General features: G+C 43.7%; 1 protein-coding gene across 5 annotated transcripts in view; it reads left to right on the forward strand.

Moving 5' to 3' along the window:
• Window positions 1-20609, forward strand: part of LOC124068792 (zinc finger protein 521-like) — a 90034-nt gene that overhangs the window by 52010 nt on the left and 17415 nt on the right. For all 5 annotated transcript variants that reach the window (XM_046407276.1, XM_046407278.1, XM_046407274.1 and 2 more), the window contains one exon: window positions 19924-20055. In XM_046407276.1, coding sequence (XP_046263232.1) covers window positions 19924-20055 — 132 coding nt within the window. The remainder of the gene's footprint in view (window positions 1-19923; window positions 20056-20609) is intronic.

The following is a 20609-nucleotide window of genomic DNA, read 5'->3' on the forward strand; positions in this document are numbered from 1 at the left end:
ATAATGATTATTATCATTAAGAAGATATTAATGTGCTTAGTGTTTGCGACCCAGCTGCTCATCATGGCCTGAGCTCCCTGTCGGGGAGGGGAAGAGAGCTGCTGCCAAAACGGACAGTGCACACAGGCCACCGCCCACCTGTCCAGAGGTTTCAGGGTTAGTGGAGGTCACACCTACCTACCTCTCTGCCCTCTGCTGAACTGGAGGAGGGATGGCTCAGGACATAAATTGTGTTAGACGGAATGAAGTTAAAGACTGCTGGTGAATGAATTCAAGATTTTGTAAAACCCAACCCAGAATGTACGAACCTTCCTCATATACACTATCAGCATACATGTCAATTATAGTTATGTTGCTCTGCTGTGAAGGGAGATGTATGTTGTCCCTGTGGAGATTTGTGCCACATAATTATTCATGGAGTTTCAGTCTTGCTATTATTTCAATACCAGACTTTTTTGCCTGAAAGATTTTTGTAAATAACTTGTTTAGTTTTCTTAATTGATTTAAATGAGATTACTTCTGGAAATTTTTTTCCTTTTGTGCACTATAAAGAAGGTGGTGGCAGGATGTTGCATGATGACTCCTGTATGAAGTCTCATATGCACACAGACAGACAGCGTGAGACTGAAGGCAGCCTGGCTCAGCCTCCTCCAGTCTCTCAGTTTCGAATTGCTGCTTCATTAAGGCTTGGAAAAGAAATCCATGGTTGCATTTAATCAAACGAATCGGTATGGCAGACCCACATAATCAATCACAATCCTTATCCAATATGCTACATTTTGTAACTACCAAGCTGGCCTGGAGAAAAGTCAATTATGCCCTCTCTCTTTCTGCTCCTCTGCCGGGTTTGCTGTGATATTATACTGTTTCTGCAGTTGTTTTCATTATGCAAACATGGACCGTGTGCTTTTCAAACACGTAGCCTTTTCCTGTTCATGCAGTCATTTCCTATTTTTCCTTTTTATACTGTGTGTTCTTGTATGATACATGGGCTGAGGGTTTGTTGGAGAGTATGATGTGCCATATCTGGAATAATCAAATTAACTATTAATGATTTTTGCTCTCAAACTAACACTTGTGTTACACAGTGGGTTGCAGTCAGTGATGTTGTTCATATTTCATATGTTTGGTGTCCTTATGGATCTGTTCTCACTGTCTCTCTGTGTATGAAATCATTTACAGTTTGTTTCTGTACACGTTCTACTTTCTCACCCCATATCCCCGAGCACATTCATGTGAATGCAAACGTGCACACTTAGGCATATGCACACTCACACATAAACACTGTAAACATGCTCACGTGATGTATACACACTCATCCCTCAATCCATTGAGCCTTTATTCCCCTCTTTTCCTTGTCTTGTGTGTTCTTTCTCCCTGCGTTTTTCACTTCAGCGCTCAGCCTCACGCGCAATCAGCGTGCTCCACATAATACACACAAACAAGAAAACACACACAGGCATGCACACATGAGGTAGCTAGCTAGGTTGGTGGGGGCCATGGCTGCAGCTCTTCTGCGCAGTCCCAGAGTGGCTCCCGGGGCTCGGCTGCCAGTTGTTTGCCAGCGTCTCCGGGTGGAATTCATTCAAATTAAAGCGGTGGAATGAGGCCCGAGTCCCAGAATGCCTCGTCCCTCTCCTTCATCAGCATTCCGCCGATGAGAGTAATTAAAGCAGAAATTAATTCTGCTGTAAGCAGAGGAGCCACAGAATAACTGATATTAGAGGCTGGATGATGAATGCTTGGCATCAAGGGAGGTCTCAGGGGAGGAAGGGGAAATTCACAGATCTCTTTTTCTTTCTTTCTTTCTTTCTTTCTTTCTTTCTTTCTTTCTTTCTTTCTCTCATTCCAATTTCTCTCTCCTCTTTGCGCACTCCTATGTTTTTATTTCTTTCGTTTATTGTTCTCTATATTCCTCTCTTCCATGCGTTTCTCTCTTTGTTTCTGCTCTCTGTTTGCTCTTTTTCTTCTTTACATTTCTTTCATCCTCTGGAACAGCATTTATCCCTCCAAGCTGCCTAAAGATTGCCACCGAGAACCAAAGCCATTGGTTTTAAGCATGACTGAAGACATCGCCACTAAGCCTCCTCTGCTCAGTAACAGTATTTCACATTCTGTCAGCACTGGCGCACTCATTTTCAGTCAACAGGCATATTAGAGTGTACTGATGCTGCAAATGCTAACGCTTTGTTGTTGTCAACAGAAGCCAAAATGGAGAGTGTTTCCAGGTGAGGTATATATTACTATCTACCACACTACTGGTTCACTATTAAGTATCATAAAAAATGCAAATCAAGGTAATTGTAAATCAGAATGTGCGCAGCCACAGAAATGCATAATCATTGAATTAGACTGTGGATATATGGTCTTGGAACTAAACACTGATTTATTTCCAAGACAAACTGTCTTTTTTCCAAAGGCATAGTTTGAGACTGAACCTTGAAGCTCTCCAGATGATGTGATATTCTACCCAGGATGATTCAATGATCCCCCACGTCCCCTGACGCTTTATTTTTGGAATAGCACATCTTTAGCAAGAGCAGTCACAAGACTAAAAGACAAACAACTGAACTCATGAAACACTGAGGGTGGATGAGGCTGTCAGTGATCCTGTTTTCCTCTCTTAGAATCAAATGGAATTGAACAAAGGTTAGCTCTATGGGGCTTTATGGTAATGTGATATACGATGCTGCCATGGAATTTGCCAATGCCTGTCTTAGCACTGTCTGACTCCAAGGAGGGAGTGAATGGTAATTATGCTGACCTCTGCCCCTCCCTCTCTTATTCTGCCCTCTGGGTACAACGCCTGAGGAGGTAATAAACAATAGATAGATTTGTCTTGTTTGTATTGCAGCTGCCGCACTTTTAATGACACACGAGATTGGTCTCTATTTTGAAAATAATGCATGCCAAGATTTTCAGGTAGTTGTATTGCATTTTTAATTGGTTTGTGCAAGAATATCTCAATCAGATGTAAATGAATGGGAGCTCAACCTGAGAGTTACTGACTGTTATTAAGAATTTAGCACACTGGCGTGGAGGTGAAACACAGAATGAATGATTAGAAACCATAAAGGGCCCAAAGGGGCGGTGGTAGGGGGTGGGGTGGTGGTGGTGGTGGTGGTGGTCGGGGATGGGGGATGGGGTGGGGGGTAAATCAAACACAAACCTGTTGATTAGGTCAGGTTAGAAGGCTGAAAAGCAGAGGGAAGACTTCACTGGCACTGTCCAATAATGCTAAGTCTTAAGGGGATGCACAGGCTGCATCTTTCTTCCTGTTTTCAGCTGGAATTTTTCGTGTTGATACACAGTACATGCCACATGAGAGACAACAGAATGACTCACCACACCTCCAATGCAGATCAGTTACACTGTACGAACCCTTAATGGATTAATTATAAAATACAAAATATATATTTTGTAATTTGCTACATGAACTTAATTAAGAAATACCTGAGAAAGTGTAAATGTGTTATTTTATAGGCAGCTCCACTAGTAATAATACAAATATACTCATAAGTAATGCAGGATGTGGTGAACCTTAATGCAGTCAGAATGGGAAAAATAGGTGGAATTCGTCTAAAATGGCAGATGTCTAATATTGCAGCAAAACTCTTCAAATCTAGTGTGAAAGCACAATATTATTTCATTCCCAATCTTCCATGTCATATAACTTTCTCTCTCTCTCTCTCTCTCTCTCTCTCTCTCGCTCTCCACTCTATTTTTTTTCTTTATTCCTTCTTTTGGAAAGATGATACGAAGCATGAAGCAGAAATAGTAATCATACACTAAAGGCATCTCTTCTAAATTATTTAGTAATGGTATCTTTTTATAGACACAAAGTTTACCTATGGACCTTACTAAAAGCTTGGTACTTAGCAGCAGTTTTGAGTGTATCTCTACAGTGGATCATGTTGCTTTAGTGCATGATGTATCTGTCTGTCATTCACAATGGCAATGCCGTTATGAAAAGGGAGGGCATATCTTGATGTCTGCCATCCTGGAAATGGCGGCAGCATTGTTTGTTTGTCTACTTTGTTCCATACACCAATAAAAATACACTCAAAATGAAACCTTGGTGTAACGATGACCTTAAACGCAATGACACTCTTTCCCATAACATTGTCCTGTCCAATAGTCCAGAACTCCCCAAGAGGCTTTACAGCAAGTCTAGGAGGAACCAAATGAGAGAGAAATCGATTACTTCCCTCTCTCCACTGTCTCTGCCCTGGCTGAATTACTGAAACAAGATGCTGCACTTAGAGGAGTCTTTGGAGAGGCAAAGGGAGAGAGAAAGAGAGGTGGGTGAGAGAGAAACACTTTTAGGGACATGGGTGCCATTTAGACTAGGGCCATCTTCTCTCAGAAAGCCACTAAAAGCAGTGAATGATCCTCTTCCTGTCCCTGGCTGGGAGGCGGTTAGCCTCCTGTGGTTAGGTGAATACAGAATATACACTCAGGTTTGAGGTCAAAGGAAGATTATTAAAAAAGAGGATTAATTTCTGAAGTCCACACATGGAAATCATACCCATATGACTGTATCAGTTCATCCTTAAATTGAGCTAAGCACATCCAAGTCGTGGTGCATCCAAAAGCATGAGACCAGGCCACATGGACTCAATCTGATGTTGTTTTCAGATTTCCTAATGTCAAATGGGTGTCGTTTAACATCCACACCAGGTTTTATTGTCTGAACTATGAAGATGAAAATGAATCCCGCTCGTTTGGTAGACAGAACGTGGTGCTTAAGGGACCCAATCCCTGTAAGTGCCATTAAGTGGAAATTGCCGTTCACATATTCCAGTGGTTTGATTAATTACACTCTCTCATGTGCTTTCATAAAGGCCCAATGAAATATGGGGAGCAAATTGCATTGTGTTCCTGTATCCTGTTATGTAAAAGCAGTTTAATTATTGACACATGTTTTGCCACCTGGCAGGGGAAGGGATGGTTGGACATGAATAGAAATCATACAATAGATATTATGGACGGGTAGAGCTAGTGCTTGAGATGCCATGTGTTTGCCTATCTGTGACTCAAATTATGTCCCCGTCTTCACCTCGCCTCAGGTTCTCCTGCTGAATCAGAGCAAAGAGCAGACGTGATCAGCTGGATATGTCACAGTTGTAAGGGAAGCATTTTGTGAAAGTGACTGCACTTTAAAGCCTGTTTAACTTTGTGCAGCAGGACAGCTTTTTTAAAAGGTCTCTTCCAATAAATATGTAGTTAAGGAGATATTTTGTGAAGGCTACACAGTCTCTCTAGAGGATTAAAAGATCACTGCCAGCTTTGTGTGATATTTTAAGATAGCTCTTTTTGATCAGCGTACAAGCTTAGACACTGCTTAGTTACTGACACACTGCTACTTTGAACTCCAATGAGCAGTGAATGAAGGCAACAAGCAAATTTGCAGTTTTAACATAAATGTCTTTCTTACATTTTTTCTTCCTTTTTTTCTTTGTTCCTGAGCAGTATTTTCCAAGAGCAGTGCCCTCTACTGCCACAGAGACTAAATAACATCAGTGACAGGGAAGTGCTTCCCTTCTGTTGTAGTCAGTGGTACTTAGGCTCCACACTCTATTCTGTATTCTACAGTGTATGTGGAGGTATTAGCTCATAAAACCCTCCTACTGTCATATGAACCCACTGCCGTCCCTGAGCTCTATATGAACAGCAGGGCTCTGATACTTAGTCCCAAGCTGTTCCTGTTTGCCCAAAACGATCAGGCCTGGCCTCGTGCTCTCTACCTGATCTAGTTGACTGGGCTGTGTAAGTTAGGTAGGCAGTCCCTGTCTCCATCCCCCTCCTCCCTCCCAATATGCACTTGGACCCGGGCTCAGGCTGCACCTTTTGTGTTCCACAGGGATAGGGGGGCCAGATGGAGGAATTTGATTAACCAGCAGTGGAGGACCAAATGTTCAATTGGATACAGAACCAGTTGGAAGGCGGGAGGGAGCGAGGGATGAGGCAGGGTAGAGGGAGAAATCTAAAATGGCTGGTCATGTGTGCCGGCCAACACTTTCCAAAGGGGAGCCCAAACAGACACTGAGGTGTAGTAATGCAGAAGCCCTTTTCCAAGTACCAGCTGGGCCTTTTAGGAGCCTCTATCCCCACAGCAGACACTCGGCAGCCTCCGAGCAGCTTGACTTTACCATATGTGGAACTTTTTTATGCTCCACCTGGTTTCCCCAGGGGACCTCTGCCGCTGGGACGCCGGAGGCAGGTGAATTGCTCTTAATGCAAGGCACTGAATCACTGGGCCAACAACATGAGGGAAGTGCCTAGGGAGAGGAAATGGATCTGCAGAAAGACTGGCGCGGACTGGCGCGACCTTGGAGCTAGTGCCCGCTGCGGAGCAGAAAACGAGGCCGTGTGACGTGTCACTGTGCCTACACTCACCACACACCTCCACCATTGTAATATCCACGCTTGTATTTCTTACATAACATTATGTATCATTTCACTAAGTGCTTTTTTTTTCCCAAAAAAGTAACTTAATCCATTTGTAAACTGAAGCCTTTCCCAGCTTCCATTTAGAGCCACAGAGTTTCTCCCTGAAATGGGAGAGCCATTTCCCTTCTTTCATATAATAATCTATTGATATTGCTTTTGCAGTATTGGTTTGGTAAATGTAGTACAACTGTATTTGCAGTCAAACTACACAGTAGTCTTGTGACAGTCTGATATTTTTATACTTCACATGCAAATAGTAATTTACTCAGTAACATAAGCTGTTGTACCTCTGGTTGGTGGTGGATTTTTGACTTGCTTAATTTGAGAGTTCAGACCATCAGGACAGGTAGGTCAGATGAGGGAGATTTTACCTGTACAGTGGGGTTCTGGTCACTCTCCTTCCTGCACCTGTCTCACTGAGTCTATGGCACAAAGCCAGAGGTCAGGGGTCACCACAGGAGGCTGTCAAGGTCAAAGGTTTATCACTCTCCAAGGGGTCCTGGAGCCATCACTCAGACCCTACAGTACACACGATCTGCGCAGTTGAGGTTTTTCTTCCCCCACTTTTTCTAATCCTTCCAAATGGCTCAGGCAAAACTCCTGACAGCAGCAAGAGAAACAAACTGTGGGGTGTGGAGCTCTAAGCCATCAGCTGGAGATTTCACTTTGAAAAGATTCCCTTTTACTCACTGCCCTTTCCACCAATCAGAGGGCCCGCCAGAGTCCAGGCACCCAGAGCAGCTGCCCTCTGACCCTGCCAGCGGTTGTTGGTTTATTTTGTTTGGGCATTTTAGAGAGGACGGGGTTGCTTTTGACAGGTCAGGCAGCAGGACTTGGATGAGGTCTTTAGCAAAGACAGCCAGAGAGGGAGAATTTCACAGCTCTAGAAAAGACTCAAGCTACCCCTAGCTGGTGTTGCAGTTCCAGTATTACTCACATATTGTTGGAGAGGCTGTCATATTCATTGAGACATGTGGAAAATGGCCCATTTTGGGGGGAAAAGAGGGGCCATTCATGCAAAGTCAATTCCATCGAGCAGACAGAAATTCCTCGATACCCCTGTTTATGCAGCTGTGCCCTCCGATCAAATTACACCAACCCTTTTGCAACACCCACACCTCCTTCTACCCCTTATGCCAATCCCCATCCAACCTCCTCTGAATGTGCCAGGAGAATCAGATGGGTCTCCCACTTGCCGTGGGGACAGGGAGAGGTAAAGAGACATGAGGGGGCACGTAACCCAGGGTTCCACCTACGCGCAGCAGTAATTGGGGCAAAGCCACGGTGTTTCCATGGGTCAGAGGAGGACTCTGTCATGTGAGGGGCACGTAGGGGCAAGCAAAGGAGGCACATCCCCAGAGAAGTACTAACCGTCATGCTGTAGCACCAACTCTGACAGACCGCAGGGAATGGACCCGCCGCATTGAGCCTGTCAGCTGTTCCAGCAGTGCAGCACGATCGTGGAGCCCTCCACTGGGACTGTATTACTGAAGGCTTTTCTTCTCTGCCTCTGTTTTATTTTTTGGGTGGGGAGGGCAGAGTGTGTGTGCGAGAGGGGGTGTTGAGGGGTATAATTGAGAGCACAGAGGGAGCTTCGTCTCTCCATCTTATGATTTGGAGGTGAAGACAAGCGCCCTCGGGGGCCCCCTGTCAGAGCTTTTGGGCGCGCTCAGTGCAGACTTCAATAAAAACACACAAAAAGAATTCCCCCACAAGGGCGCCTGGCTGAATTGCTGACGCCAATGTAAAAGATTCCGCTTTCTGTGAATCATTTAGTACGCGGCCCTGAACTCTACGCAACATGACAATAACAGGAAACCCCCCTCCGTCCTCCTTATCATGAAAAAATGAACATTGCAACAAACCCAGAGAATGCTGAATTATTTTTTTCACACGTACAGTTTCACACATCGATCACCCTCTGCCACTCCTCCATTTTCCCCTTCCCCTCCCACAACTCACTCCTCTTTTCTTTTCTCCCCTCACTATATTCCTGTCATGACAAATGTCAAACACAGTCCGTTAGGAGGTAGTTTTTTCTTTTTGGCAACCAAGAGCTTGCCAAGTCGAATGTGCGCTGGGACAAGAATGCTGCGGAAGCATCACATTGGAGCATCAGCATCAGATATTTCTGTGAAAGTAACAGAAATGTTTGAAGGTGTTGTCACAAGCTCACAGGTTCCTGCTGTTTGTGTGCACCAGAGGGAAATGGTGCCTTCTCACCCCTTTTGTCTCCACCCTCCCTATTGTTGTTTTTAAACTTATTTCTCTGTTTAGTTGTTATCACTTTTATTGTAGTTAAAAATCTCAGCATGGCTGGGTTTTTTTGGGGGGGAGTTTGACAGAGGGGGTCGGTGTTGTAGTCAGAGTTAAAATTAGAGGAGTTGCTTTTCTGTGTGACTTGGAGACATGTCATCTTCCAGAAGCGGTGGGGAGTCTGTCAGTCACAGCCATGGTGTGTTTTAATCATCTCTGTCCCACTTGGAGATGTGCTGACGGTTAGAGTGAGGGTTCCCTCCCCTGGACAATACCAGTATGCTAGAATCTCATACACTCTGATGTCAGATGTAGCAACCAGTTAAGAAATATGAGATGTTTCTTCCTCAAGTTAATCCTACAAATTCAATGGGGGAATCAAGCGATGTCTGGTGAATTTGAAGACATATCACAAGTGTCTTTGAAGGTTTTTGTGATCTCTCAAACGATATGACAGCTGGAAAGAGATTGGCAACAAAATAGCAGGAGTTTGTCACTATAATAAGAGAATGAAGCTGATAGAATAATCAAAACCCAAGACATCTTAGATGCTTAATGAGCAAGGGCTCCCCCCAAGCGAGCAATAATAATAGTGTTTTGTAATTCTATAGGCCTTTTAATAATACTCCAAGGAATTTTAAATAGACATTTCTTTGTAAAGCAAAGTAGGTTAGGCTGCAAATTATATTTTCCATAGTGTAGCAGGGATGATGGGGAGTGTGCTGAGCGAGAGAGTAACGCACACCCCAAAAGCCATGAAACTGTGTGGCAGAGTCAGGCTGCAGAGTCCTTTAACCCTGTGCATATTGGCCACTACACTACACCCATCCAGCTTGCTCTCCTTTAACCCCAGACCCAGTCTGTGCATGCTCCCTGCAGGCCTCTCCAGAGATATGGCCTCTCATTTCTGAGAGCATCCTCTGACAGTCTTAATGGACAAGTAGTCTCTCTACAAGACCAGGAGAGCTCTCGCTGAAAAGACCACTCTGGGCACGTCTGGGATAAGTACTGTTTTCTCCTCTCTCATCTCAGGCCCATCTAAGGTTGTGTTTATGGGCAGAAATTAAACAGAGTCGTCTTATGACAGCGAACATGGGGGGGAGGAGAGGGGAGGAGAGGAGAGGAGAGGAGAGGAGTGGAGAGGAGAGGAGAGGAGAGATTCTTTTGATGCTGTACTCACCTTAAGATAATTAATAACCGTTGTAGAGTTAGCCAAGATTAGCAAAGAAATGTATGATAAATATAAAAATATGTTGGTATTAGAAAACAAATCATAAACATGTATGCAAAAGTTAAGAAATATAACTCTTAATCTTAACATCCTTTTAATTGCAGCTGGACTGAGGAGATTAACATTTTAGGCATTTAGTGTTCACCAGAATGATGAATACTGCTAAATTGAGCTTTAAACACAAGTACTTAGAAAAATATTCCTACAAGCCCCCAAGCAATTAGTCCAGCTGCCTGGCTTTGTCCACCTACCCATTGTGTTCTTTGTAAAAACCATTCTCTTATACCTCCACTTACTCCATCCTTTGAGACGCCATTGGAAATCCAGGGCTCGGAGTTGAACCCACAGTTGGTTTAAGTGTAATGAAATGTATGTCATGTCTCTGGCTCTCTCCCCCTGGCTTCCCCTCACCCCTGGCCCCCTGAAAGCACTGTCTTTGACAGGAAGGCCTCTGTGGCTTCTTCTGCAGTGATCTTTAGCCCCTTCAGGTCCCATTGACTATTTCAGGACGTCCCTGCGATTTGAGGGTGGACTCAACCGTTCACGCATGCTTCAGAGCATCGACTGCGGAGAAAAATAGACAGATAGATGGAGTGGAAGCCTTGGACAACTAAACCAGCCCTCAGGGAAATCTTACCCTCATGCCTGGTCACATAAAAAAAGAAAAGAAAAAAACAGCCTATTATTAATGTTTTACAGTTTACTTATTGAAAAACATCCAGTTTGTAGTGATCATTATACATGCTGTGGATCTAACTCTGCAGTTTATACAGTTACTTTTTGTTATGTGTGTTTTGTCCTGCATTGTACTCAGAAGTGAGGTACAGTTTTTGCAGAAGGATGCAAACTGAGCCATTCCAAGTGATAATTTGAAGTTTGAACATATATTGACTCAGTTCCTAGTGTGTTTATTTATCATATACTGTATCATATGCTATAGATCATGCATGGAACACCTACCTTGCATCTGTATGTGCGTATGTTTATGAGGCTGCGTATGCAGTTTACCTGAAGCTTTTGTGAATGTGTGAAAGCGTGTTTGTTCCCGTGTGAACATTTGCGTGTGGAACGTGTGTCTGTGCATGGATATTGCAGCTTGGAAAGAGTGTGCATGTCCACTATATTAGACAGAGCGTGTGAGGGGTGCCTCAGCATGTGTGTACTGCTGTCTGTTCAGCGCTCTCGGCACCAGCAGGGAGCGCCATTCCAATTTACCCATCAGCCGCGGAGGTAGGGGGTAAAGGCGCGGGGCATCGCTGTCGGAGATTTCACATTCGAGGGACGAGATTACCAGTCAGGGGACCCCTGTGTAGAGGTGATGAGGGAGGGAGACTGCAGGGGAACAGTGTGGGGGAGTTGGGACTGGGATGGAGGAGTGGTGAGAGGAGGGAGGGCAGCTCGACTCAGCGCCACCCTGGAATCCATGGGCTCTCTGTTTTCTGGGGAGCGTAGCTGCCAAGCTGCACATCTGTTTGACACCAGGCGCTGTGGTATGGCAGTCAGGGGCTGTCTATTCTGATTCACGTCTCCTCGCTCTCTAGTTTGGTCTAAGGATCTGGACAACTGCTGAAGCTCTGTCTCTTGGTATCTCATGTTGTTTAGAAAAAGGAAAATCCGGGAAACAGGACTCTTACTCACATAATAGACGTGTAACAAATTTGTTGTCTATCTTCTTCTATCTTTTTTTCTCTTTGCACCTACTGTAACCACATTCACAGGAAAGATTACATTATCTTAAAACACTAGAACATAACCATGGCATTGTAAAATTATCAAGAATAGTTACCTCAGACTTAGTCTCCTGTCAGAAGTGCTCACTGTGCTTGTGTTTGAGTATCGGCCAAGTCAGCTATGGTTGCTCCAGAGGCCCTGAAGCCTGTTGGGGAGACGGGACATTCCAAACAGCATAACTCATTCTTTACACCCCTTCTGCTGCCATTAGTTAATTATATGCAGGTGTTTTCCTTTCTCAGTTTTTTGCTGTAGAACTAATAAAAATGTAACTATAAGTACATAAAGCCAGATAGACAGAGAAAAGGAAGGGGAAAGAGTGTGGAGGAAGTGGCTGAATGTGCTGTGTGAAGCAAATTATTGCCCCCATGTAGATTCATCAGTTCTCCCTGTTGGATTAAGGAAGGGCCTTTCTAATGAAGTTCGCCCCGTCAAAATGAAGGGACTAATTCTGATTTAGCTGAGGTAATGAACTTCCCCTCTCCTAGTGAGAGCAGCACCATGGGGCGAGGAGAGAGGGGTGGTTGTGTGTGTGTGGGGAGGGGGGGGGCAAAGGAGAGTGGCAGCAAGAGAGAGGGAGGGAGAGTGGCAAGACGAAGACCAGACAGGAGAGACACATGGAGCGAGGACAGAGAGATAGAAGGGAGAGAGGAAGCTAGGTGGAGAATGAGAAAAAAATTATGCAAAACGCCTGTCTCGTATTTGCTGAGATGTATTAAATTTCCAGTGCGGGTGCCTGTGTTATATAAAATTATGCTAATGTCTTGTGGCCCGCTGCGAATGGCGGCTTGCTGGTCCTGAGCATGCGTGGCTGGCCGCTACACGGAGCGCACTCAGTGGGACTCAGCTTTTCTATTAAGGAAAACCTCTAGACACCTGATGATGAATTCTCTCTCACCAAATGTTCCCCCTTTTTTGTGTCGAAAATATGAGCGCTTTTCTAAATGACTTTGGAGAGCCCTGCGTGGCACTCGGCGGCCTGCATCGAGCAGGGGGGAAGGGGGTATGGGGGTGTGGTGGTGGTTGGTGTGGGAGTGGGGGGTGGGGGGTCCCTCTGCAGCAGGCTAAGGGAGTCAATTAAGGCAAGCACTGATAATTATAAGCCGGCAGAACGCAGGGGCTGGCTAATTGTACAGTGTTCCATGCCGTGAGCTCAGCCAAGGGGCCTCTCCGCAACGCTCTCCTTCCCTGCTCCTTTGTGTGGACCACAGACCCCATAGAGCCACATACCTCAGCCTGACAATGCCACAGCGAGGCAAGCAAAAAAGAAGCCGGGCATGTGCCCGTAATTAACTTTTTACATTCAGGCCACTCACTCCATTGAGTCCTGAAAGAGATTCCAGTTAGATTTACACCTCACTTCCTCGTTCCTCTTTGCTTGCCAGAAAGTTTTTCTTTGCTCATTTTACCATTTCTTGGCTTGTTTGTAATTTTTCGTGCTGCAAGTTTCATTGAGCACAAGAGTCTTGGAAAGTCAGGGCGTAGTCACTTGACCTTTATTTCCTTCTAACAAGAAAAAGCCCAGCAGTTTAGAATAGGCATGTATAGAGTAAATTAGAGCATTTCAGTGCAGAATGGTGTTTGTGTGGCTGCAGGGGGTCCTGCGCTCCCATGCAATCCATCTCAACAGCCTGCACTGTTTGTCCCCAGTGGACCTCCATACCTGCCTGCAGCTGCAGCGCCTACACATCATTCGTTAACAAGTATTCGGCTCTTGCCTTTGTTGTTGTGGATTTCACCCTTCTATTTTTTTCTTTTCCTCTGCCTTTATGACCTACACACTGTTCATTTGACCGAGTTTTAGCCATTGAGGGTTTCAGCTGTAAGAATAGCAAGTAATGCGGTCCAGACCAAACTCAAAATGGCAGACTATCCTTCAAAGCGTACAGTAGCGCCAATTCTTGCTGAAACACCAGCTTCACCTGGTTCAACCATCTAGTCTCCCTTTGGCAGTCTGCAGTATGATACATGAAATTCAGTGCAATTTCAGAAAATACAAATATGCACAAAATATGAAATATTCACTTTTGTCCTGCCCGTACTTTAAACAGCACATGTATTGGCACTTATGTAGGGCTAACTTGTGTGTTTTTGTTACTGTTTTCAAGTCAGTTTTATTTATAGAGCCCAAAATCTCAAATCACAATGCCTCTACCTTACAATCTGCACAGTGTATGACACCCCCTTTCAATAGTCCCAAGATTCAAATAAGGTAAAACTCTCCCTGAAAATAAAAATATTTAACTAAAAACATGGTGCAGTGGATGTTGCATGTTTTATTACAGGATTTGAGTGACCTACATGTCTATTTATTTCCTTTACTAGAATAAACATAAAGTTCTTCATAAATATTTCATTTATACATCCAACCTGCCTGACTCTGCCACACAGTTATATCAGGTCTTCTGATATAACAAAGTGTAACATGGTAATTATAATAATAATAATAATAATAATAATAATAATAATAATAATAATAATAATAATAATAATAATAATATTAATAATAATAATAATAACGATAATAATAATCATCATTATAGTATTAATGCAAAGCAAAACTGCCTTTTGTCTTTTATACCTCTAATATTCATGCTTCAGCAGTGAATACTGGCTTCAGCTTCTTTACTTTCTGCTAAAGAATAAAAAAAACAAAACTGAGAGTATTGCTAAACACATGCACATGGACTCTTGGCAAATAACTCAAGTGGAAATGTCTGCTCAGTGTGTTTATTTTGAGGGAGAAGAAGTGTCCTTATGTTTTTGTCCCTCATGTTTTGTGAACTCCGAAAGGTGTTCTAGTCGGCTAAACCTTTTGTAACATCCATTCAAGCGTTACGCATGTTTATCTCGACACAAAAACCTGTCAGTTTGGTGTTTCTACCTCTGGCCTGGTAGCCAGGGGAGCTGTGAGGCGGTTAATGTAGGCGCTGAGTGGCTGATCCTAGCATGAGCCTAGCCCTGCTCTGATTAGCACCTCCAACGAGCTGCCATGCATCAGAGCTGACATTCTCCCAGAGACATGTTCCCCCAGAATCCTTTGCTCTTGCTGTGCGCGGGCGTTAGCACTCCTGACATGTCACAGCCAACAATCTCGCCTCAACCCTTCTTCTCCCTCTGGAGGTTGGAAAACAGCATCAGGCATGCACCGATCTTGGGACCCTGACATCAGGGCTTTGGTACCTCACTTAACTTATCTTTCACTTTTCACTTTTCTCCCGCAGACACAGAATATGTCTTTCACATGCCCACTTCCCTACAGGCAAACTGGAGTAAAGCGTCTCCTTTCATGCTGTGTTAGTTTTCCAATCTCTTTGATTTTATTAGCTAGCACTCGACCACATTTCCATCACTGTTCATATAACACATTAACTTTTTGATAGAATGGGGTGAATTTTCAAGGTACTATGATTGAATCTAGTACTTTAATTTTTATATTTTGCACTTGATTCACTCTGTCCTTCTCAAACTGAGGAGACAGGAAATAGATATTAGTAATGTTCCCCCCAGGCACCAGTTCTCCAATCAGCTTTGGTCCAGGGGGAGTCCATCCCTTTGCGCTCCCACCTACCACCTTCCTACCCCCATCCGCAGCATCCTCCAAGCCTTAATGGGCCTTGTAGTACTTCTGAAATGAGTTTGTTCCTTATGAGCAGTGCTTCTACCTCAAGAGAGCACACCACACGGAGGTGGAGTCAATTTGTATTCACCCATAATTCCCTGGGCCTTAATCACTCTGATTTTCCCCCCATTATCTGTTAATGGATAGTTCCCGCGGAGAGAAGAGAGAAGTAAACCCACCTACTGTTTACAGGCCTGAAGCTGTCTACTCTGCTACCATCCACAATCCCGCAGTGGGTTGTATATACAGCAGCGAGTCCGCTGAAAACCAAATCTTCTTGGTTTATTAACATACAACACCAACATCAGCCTGAATATTACGAAACAGATGGTATAATGAAAGGCAAACTCTAAAGGTGAAATTTCTCATAAGCAAGATCACTCCAAGCAGGTATTTCTACCTTTTTATTGCAAGGTTTGGCAGTTTAGAAACTTGGTATTGCACTGATTTATAAGTTTGACTGGACAAGCTTTGATTACTTTGTTAGTTCTGTCTATGGCTTTTCCAAAACAACCCATTCCTGCCTGCTAAATATTCTCAATTTGTTCTCCCACTTGTTTACTCATTACTTTCAGCAAAGAAGTGCCTCGATTGATGTCCTTAATATCATTTGTGAGAGTGTGCTGCTTTGGCGACACAAGCAGCATGGGTCCCTCTAAGCATGAGCTTCAGAGAACCATTCACTATGCCCCAGAGAGGAGTGTAAATCTAAGTATCAGATTTTTCACTTCCAAAGCCAAATGCTAAAAGTGATCCTGAATTCCCCTCCAATGCAAACTGCTCCTTAGCAGAATTGTTTAAATAGAGTAAGGGGCAGTGGTGGTGGTGGAGTGGTGACTTTGGAAGGGAATAAGCTGAGGGAGAGTTTTTAATTAAGCAATGCCCTGCTTTATACTTAACTACACAATATTATCAGAAAGTTAGACTTCTTTAGTTACTTTAGTTTCGGTCTTTTTACTCAGTGTCATTTAATGGCTGTGCCTTTGCACTCTTAGCAAACGGAGACGTCTCTATCAAACTCACAGACACTTTTACTGCTGCCTTCAACTTACAGAATTCAATATGCTGCTGCAGCCGTGTCGTTGTTACATAAAGAGTTCACTAAGCTATGCAAGCCAGACCTGCAAGCCCCAGTGTCCCAAACAACCTTCAACAGCACATGAACTTCAGCCTGGATAAAAAAAGTAAACAGCACAGAGAAATAAAGACCATTCTTTTTGAGAGTAGTTTTTCCTCTTTCTCCCTCTCCCTCTCCTGTCCTCCACATGGGAGAGATATTAGGCGTTTGTGTTTTAAGGAGCTGCGAAATACATAAACCATGAGCCACAGGAACGCAGGGCCCTGTGGATATGCAGATGGGCTTACTTTGCTGGTGTCATGGATGCTTAGAGGGAGCAGGCACAGGAGCAGTTCTCATCTAAAGGATTTTCTTAGGAGTGCACAGGGACAGGGTGGTGGCAGCGGAGAACACTCGGGAGGCACGGAAACAGAGAGTCGGAGGAGGGAGAGAGAGAGAGAGAGAAGGGAAGAGAGAGAGAGAGAGCTGACAGTCCCCTGTGGCCCTGTAACTATATCCAGAGTCTGTTCAGTGCATAGAGAGGGGTGGGGGCTCATGCAGGGCCACGCTGATTGGGCAGCCCTGGAGAAGAGCTGGGGGAGCGACAGGAAGTGACCTCAGCCCAATGAGGCAGCTATAGGGGCGAGCGAGCTGACTTCCTCCCTTGGCTCTCACTAAGAAACAGGCTGCCAGCCTGATTCAACTTCTGTTACACTGCTGAATACAAACCCAGCCCTACACAGGCTGCATAACAGGGGATAACAGAGCACAATTTACTCATTATAGACTCCCAGTAAAACCTCTAATGCTTTCTCAACCACTTTTCTCTTTCTGTCTTTCTTTCTTTCTATTATCAGGAACTCGTTCAGTTCAGGGTTGTACATAAACATATGAAGAATGAAGTTAAATTATATAGTGAATAAAATTTAAACACATATTCCTACTGATATGAGTCATCTTGCATGATATACAGCATAATGCAAATAAACAACATAAATAACACTGAATTAATTATTCTAATAAGTATCATCCATGTAGATGTAGCTCATTCCTCCGTGCCGTAAAGCTTCCCCAAAACTCATGTTAATCCACAAAAAATAGGTCCCAACAATTGTACAATTTACTGCGGTTTAATAATGTTTGGTAAAAACTAAAAAGCTGAGCTGTTTTAGGGAATTACTGAGATTCTTTTTAGAGAAAAAAAAAATAAAAGCATATATTTGTTTCTGTTTTTAAGGGTTCGTATTTTGTCTGGTCATTCAATAGGAATGAACAGGCTTTGGGCCAAGAGTCACAGTCAGTGTGGGAAAGTTGGAAAGGATTAAGAGATGGACTGACACATTGTTGGTTTCAGTTTATTCACTGTATTTCCTGGCGATAATAAAAAAAAGCATAAAGTAACACCAGCCTTATTGTTCAGACTTGAAGCATGCTGTATTAATATCTCTTTGCCATTTTCCCTTGGTGCACCTGCTCACAGACGTAAACACACACATGCACGGACACAAGGTCAGTCAGGCAGGTGCAGAGTTATCTGCATAATGAAGCAGGCCAGGTCTCTAAAGGGACAGCGTTGTGCATTAGGGTCAAATGAGGGCTGCACATATGGCAGGAGAACAGATCAGTGAACCCTGCAGCAAGCTTGACCTTAGTGCACACCCTCACACAGACAAGCAAACTGAATGGTGATCAAAGAGGGCAGTGATCCTCTTGCACAGCTGCGTGGATGCACTCATGCCACCCTTCTACCCCTTTTTGCTGCTACACTTAGATGCACATGTAGGCTACAGAGTATCTCATCTGTCAAATGCATGCTTGCAGAGCACACCATCAACACCTTCCCATTCAAACTACCATGCACTGCCTTGATTGGCCTTTACTTTTTACCAGACACTCATGAGGGAACAGTCTGTGAGCTTGTGCTGATGCACAACTTATGATTTGTTTTTATGCTGCAGACATCACCTTATGTGATATGCCACGCCATTTTGTATGTTTATGTTATTGAGGGAAGATTGTAAAAGAACATCTGGTAATATGTCACAGTAAAATGTTCAATATGTATACTGGCCGGCTGGCACATCAAGGGATGTTTCCATTTCTTCTCTCCTCCTGAAAATATCAGGGGTCATTGGGTTGCAGTTGACAGAATTAGTCAGAATCGATCGATGTGTGCAGAAACTGCGATGCTACCTTTTTTACATGGACGAATATGAATATATATATATACTGAAATGACAAGGCCCATTGTGCATTCACCAAGCCATTTCAAAAAAGAAAAAAAAAATAAACTGAAATCATTTGTAGGGGAAAAGCTTTTTTTCCCGCTTTCTTTACATTATCACAGAGTGCGTTTGAGAGACAGCTGATGGATGAGCAGTAAGTGAATTTCAGGCGAGCTTTCAACGGCGAATAGACAAAAACTCAAAAAGAAGTAAAAAAGGGAAGTGTCTGTCCATGGCAGGTTACACTTTTTCAGCACATTTTGCCAGATTTGCCTAAAGCCTTCTTTTCGGATCCTCCAGGGCTCGAGCTGGGCACAGCTGGTTAGGTGGCTTGTGTATTTGTGCTTTTGGTACCCAGGGCCGATATGGTGGGTACCGGACTGTAAAAACCTGGGGATAAACCCTATAAGAGGCCCTGGTGTATCCACCCCACCCCCCTTTGCAGCTGGCTGGCCTGATGTCAGGTTTGGCAGGAGTTTGATAGAGTACTTGTCCAACCCCATGGCAGTGAGCATATAGGCCTTTTATTGATGCATGGGAGATGGGCACTTCTCTGGAAGTCTGAGTCAGCAGATCGTTGTGCTGCAAATGAGTGTGCAGGTTCACAGTGCGAACGACATTTATTTAAGATAGACGTGTAGGGAATTCTAATGCGAATGCGACCTGGGAATCTGTTGTGCTCTGTATTAAAAATGTTGACATGTGAGCATGTTGTAAAGGAGCGTTCTTTAGATAGTCTTGTCGGTGCATGCACACTAAATACATGATGTGGTAATTTGGTGACATAAAATAAGAATTTTTTAACTAATTTTTTTTTCAATTTCAATTTCAATTTTTTTGTTTTTAGTGCTTGCAGTAATAATAATGACCCTTTCAGAATCAGAATCAGAATTCCTTCATTTATCCCTGAAGGGAAATTCTTGAATAGTCTCTGAAATGAGACTATTCTAAATTTACACTGACTCACCTTCTGCAAAGCAAAAATGACTTTCCTTCGCGTCAATTTGTGGACACGAAAAATAAGCAATTGTGTCACGTATGTAAAATAATCAAAAAGATGGAGCTCACCATGTTCAAAACGCAAGGTTTTGTCAAAGCGATTAGGACCCCAGCTGGTCAACTAATTTATGCCTGATTGGAGCAGATCACACAGTATATTATTTCCTGTCTGAGTCATGAAGATCACAGGCGGGAGTCTTTGCCTCGTAAAATTAAATTTTATGTTAAAGAATATAATTTTTTTTAAAGGAAGAGAAACAAGTCAGAGTGAGACCTCTGGCATTCATACTCTTGCACTTATTTTTCAACTTATGGTTTTGTTTGTGTTTTTGTTGTTTCTTCTCTGCAGAGGAAGGATTGAACCATGAATGCAAGCTCTGTAGTCAGTCATTTGACTCACCAGCGAAGCTTCAATGCCATCTGATTGAGCACAGCTTTGAGGGCATGGGAGGAACCTTCAAGTGTCCGGTCTGCTTTACAGGTGTGTATCGTTTGCATCGTGAGTTTGTGTGTCTGCAATGCAATAGACCTGATAGAAAGATAAGGAAGATAGATTTGGTTTTTGGAGGGGTTTTGCATGACTTGTCAGAGACATTTTCTTTCTCCATATGCAAAGCCTTGCATTTACATGTGTCTTTTTTTTTAAATGTGAAAAGCTAAATGGGTTCGAAATGAGTTGGGAAAGGTCAAGCAAGCAGCTCGACTAAAGCTGAGAGCAGTTTGCTGCATGTGGCTTTTTATTTAGTCAAATTGCCTCCAAAGAAGTGTCATGAGGTGAGAGGGGGAAAAGGAAAGAGAGCAGGGGGGAAGACAGTGTGAGCTGAGGGGAGATGGGGGATGGAGGAGTGGGGAAAGAAAAGGAGATGTGCTAATTGTGGATGGCAGTGGTGCTGATAGCTGTAATGATCTCATCTGTCTCTGTGCGTGGAGGTGGAAGGACCGGACTCCTCCTGAGAGGATAGCGCCCTCCTTCAGTGTCAACAGGGTTAACTATCTCTATAATGAAATCTGCAAAGTCGTTAACTTCAGCTCTTC

The sequence above is a fragment of the Scatophagus argus genome, chromosome 13 (assembly GCF_020382885.2).
Source record: "Scatophagus argus isolate fScaArg1 chromosome 13, fScaArg1.pri, whole genome shotgun sequence".
Lineage (NCBI taxonomy): Eukaryota > Metazoa > Chordata > Actinopteri > Scatophagidae > Scatophagus > Scatophagus argus.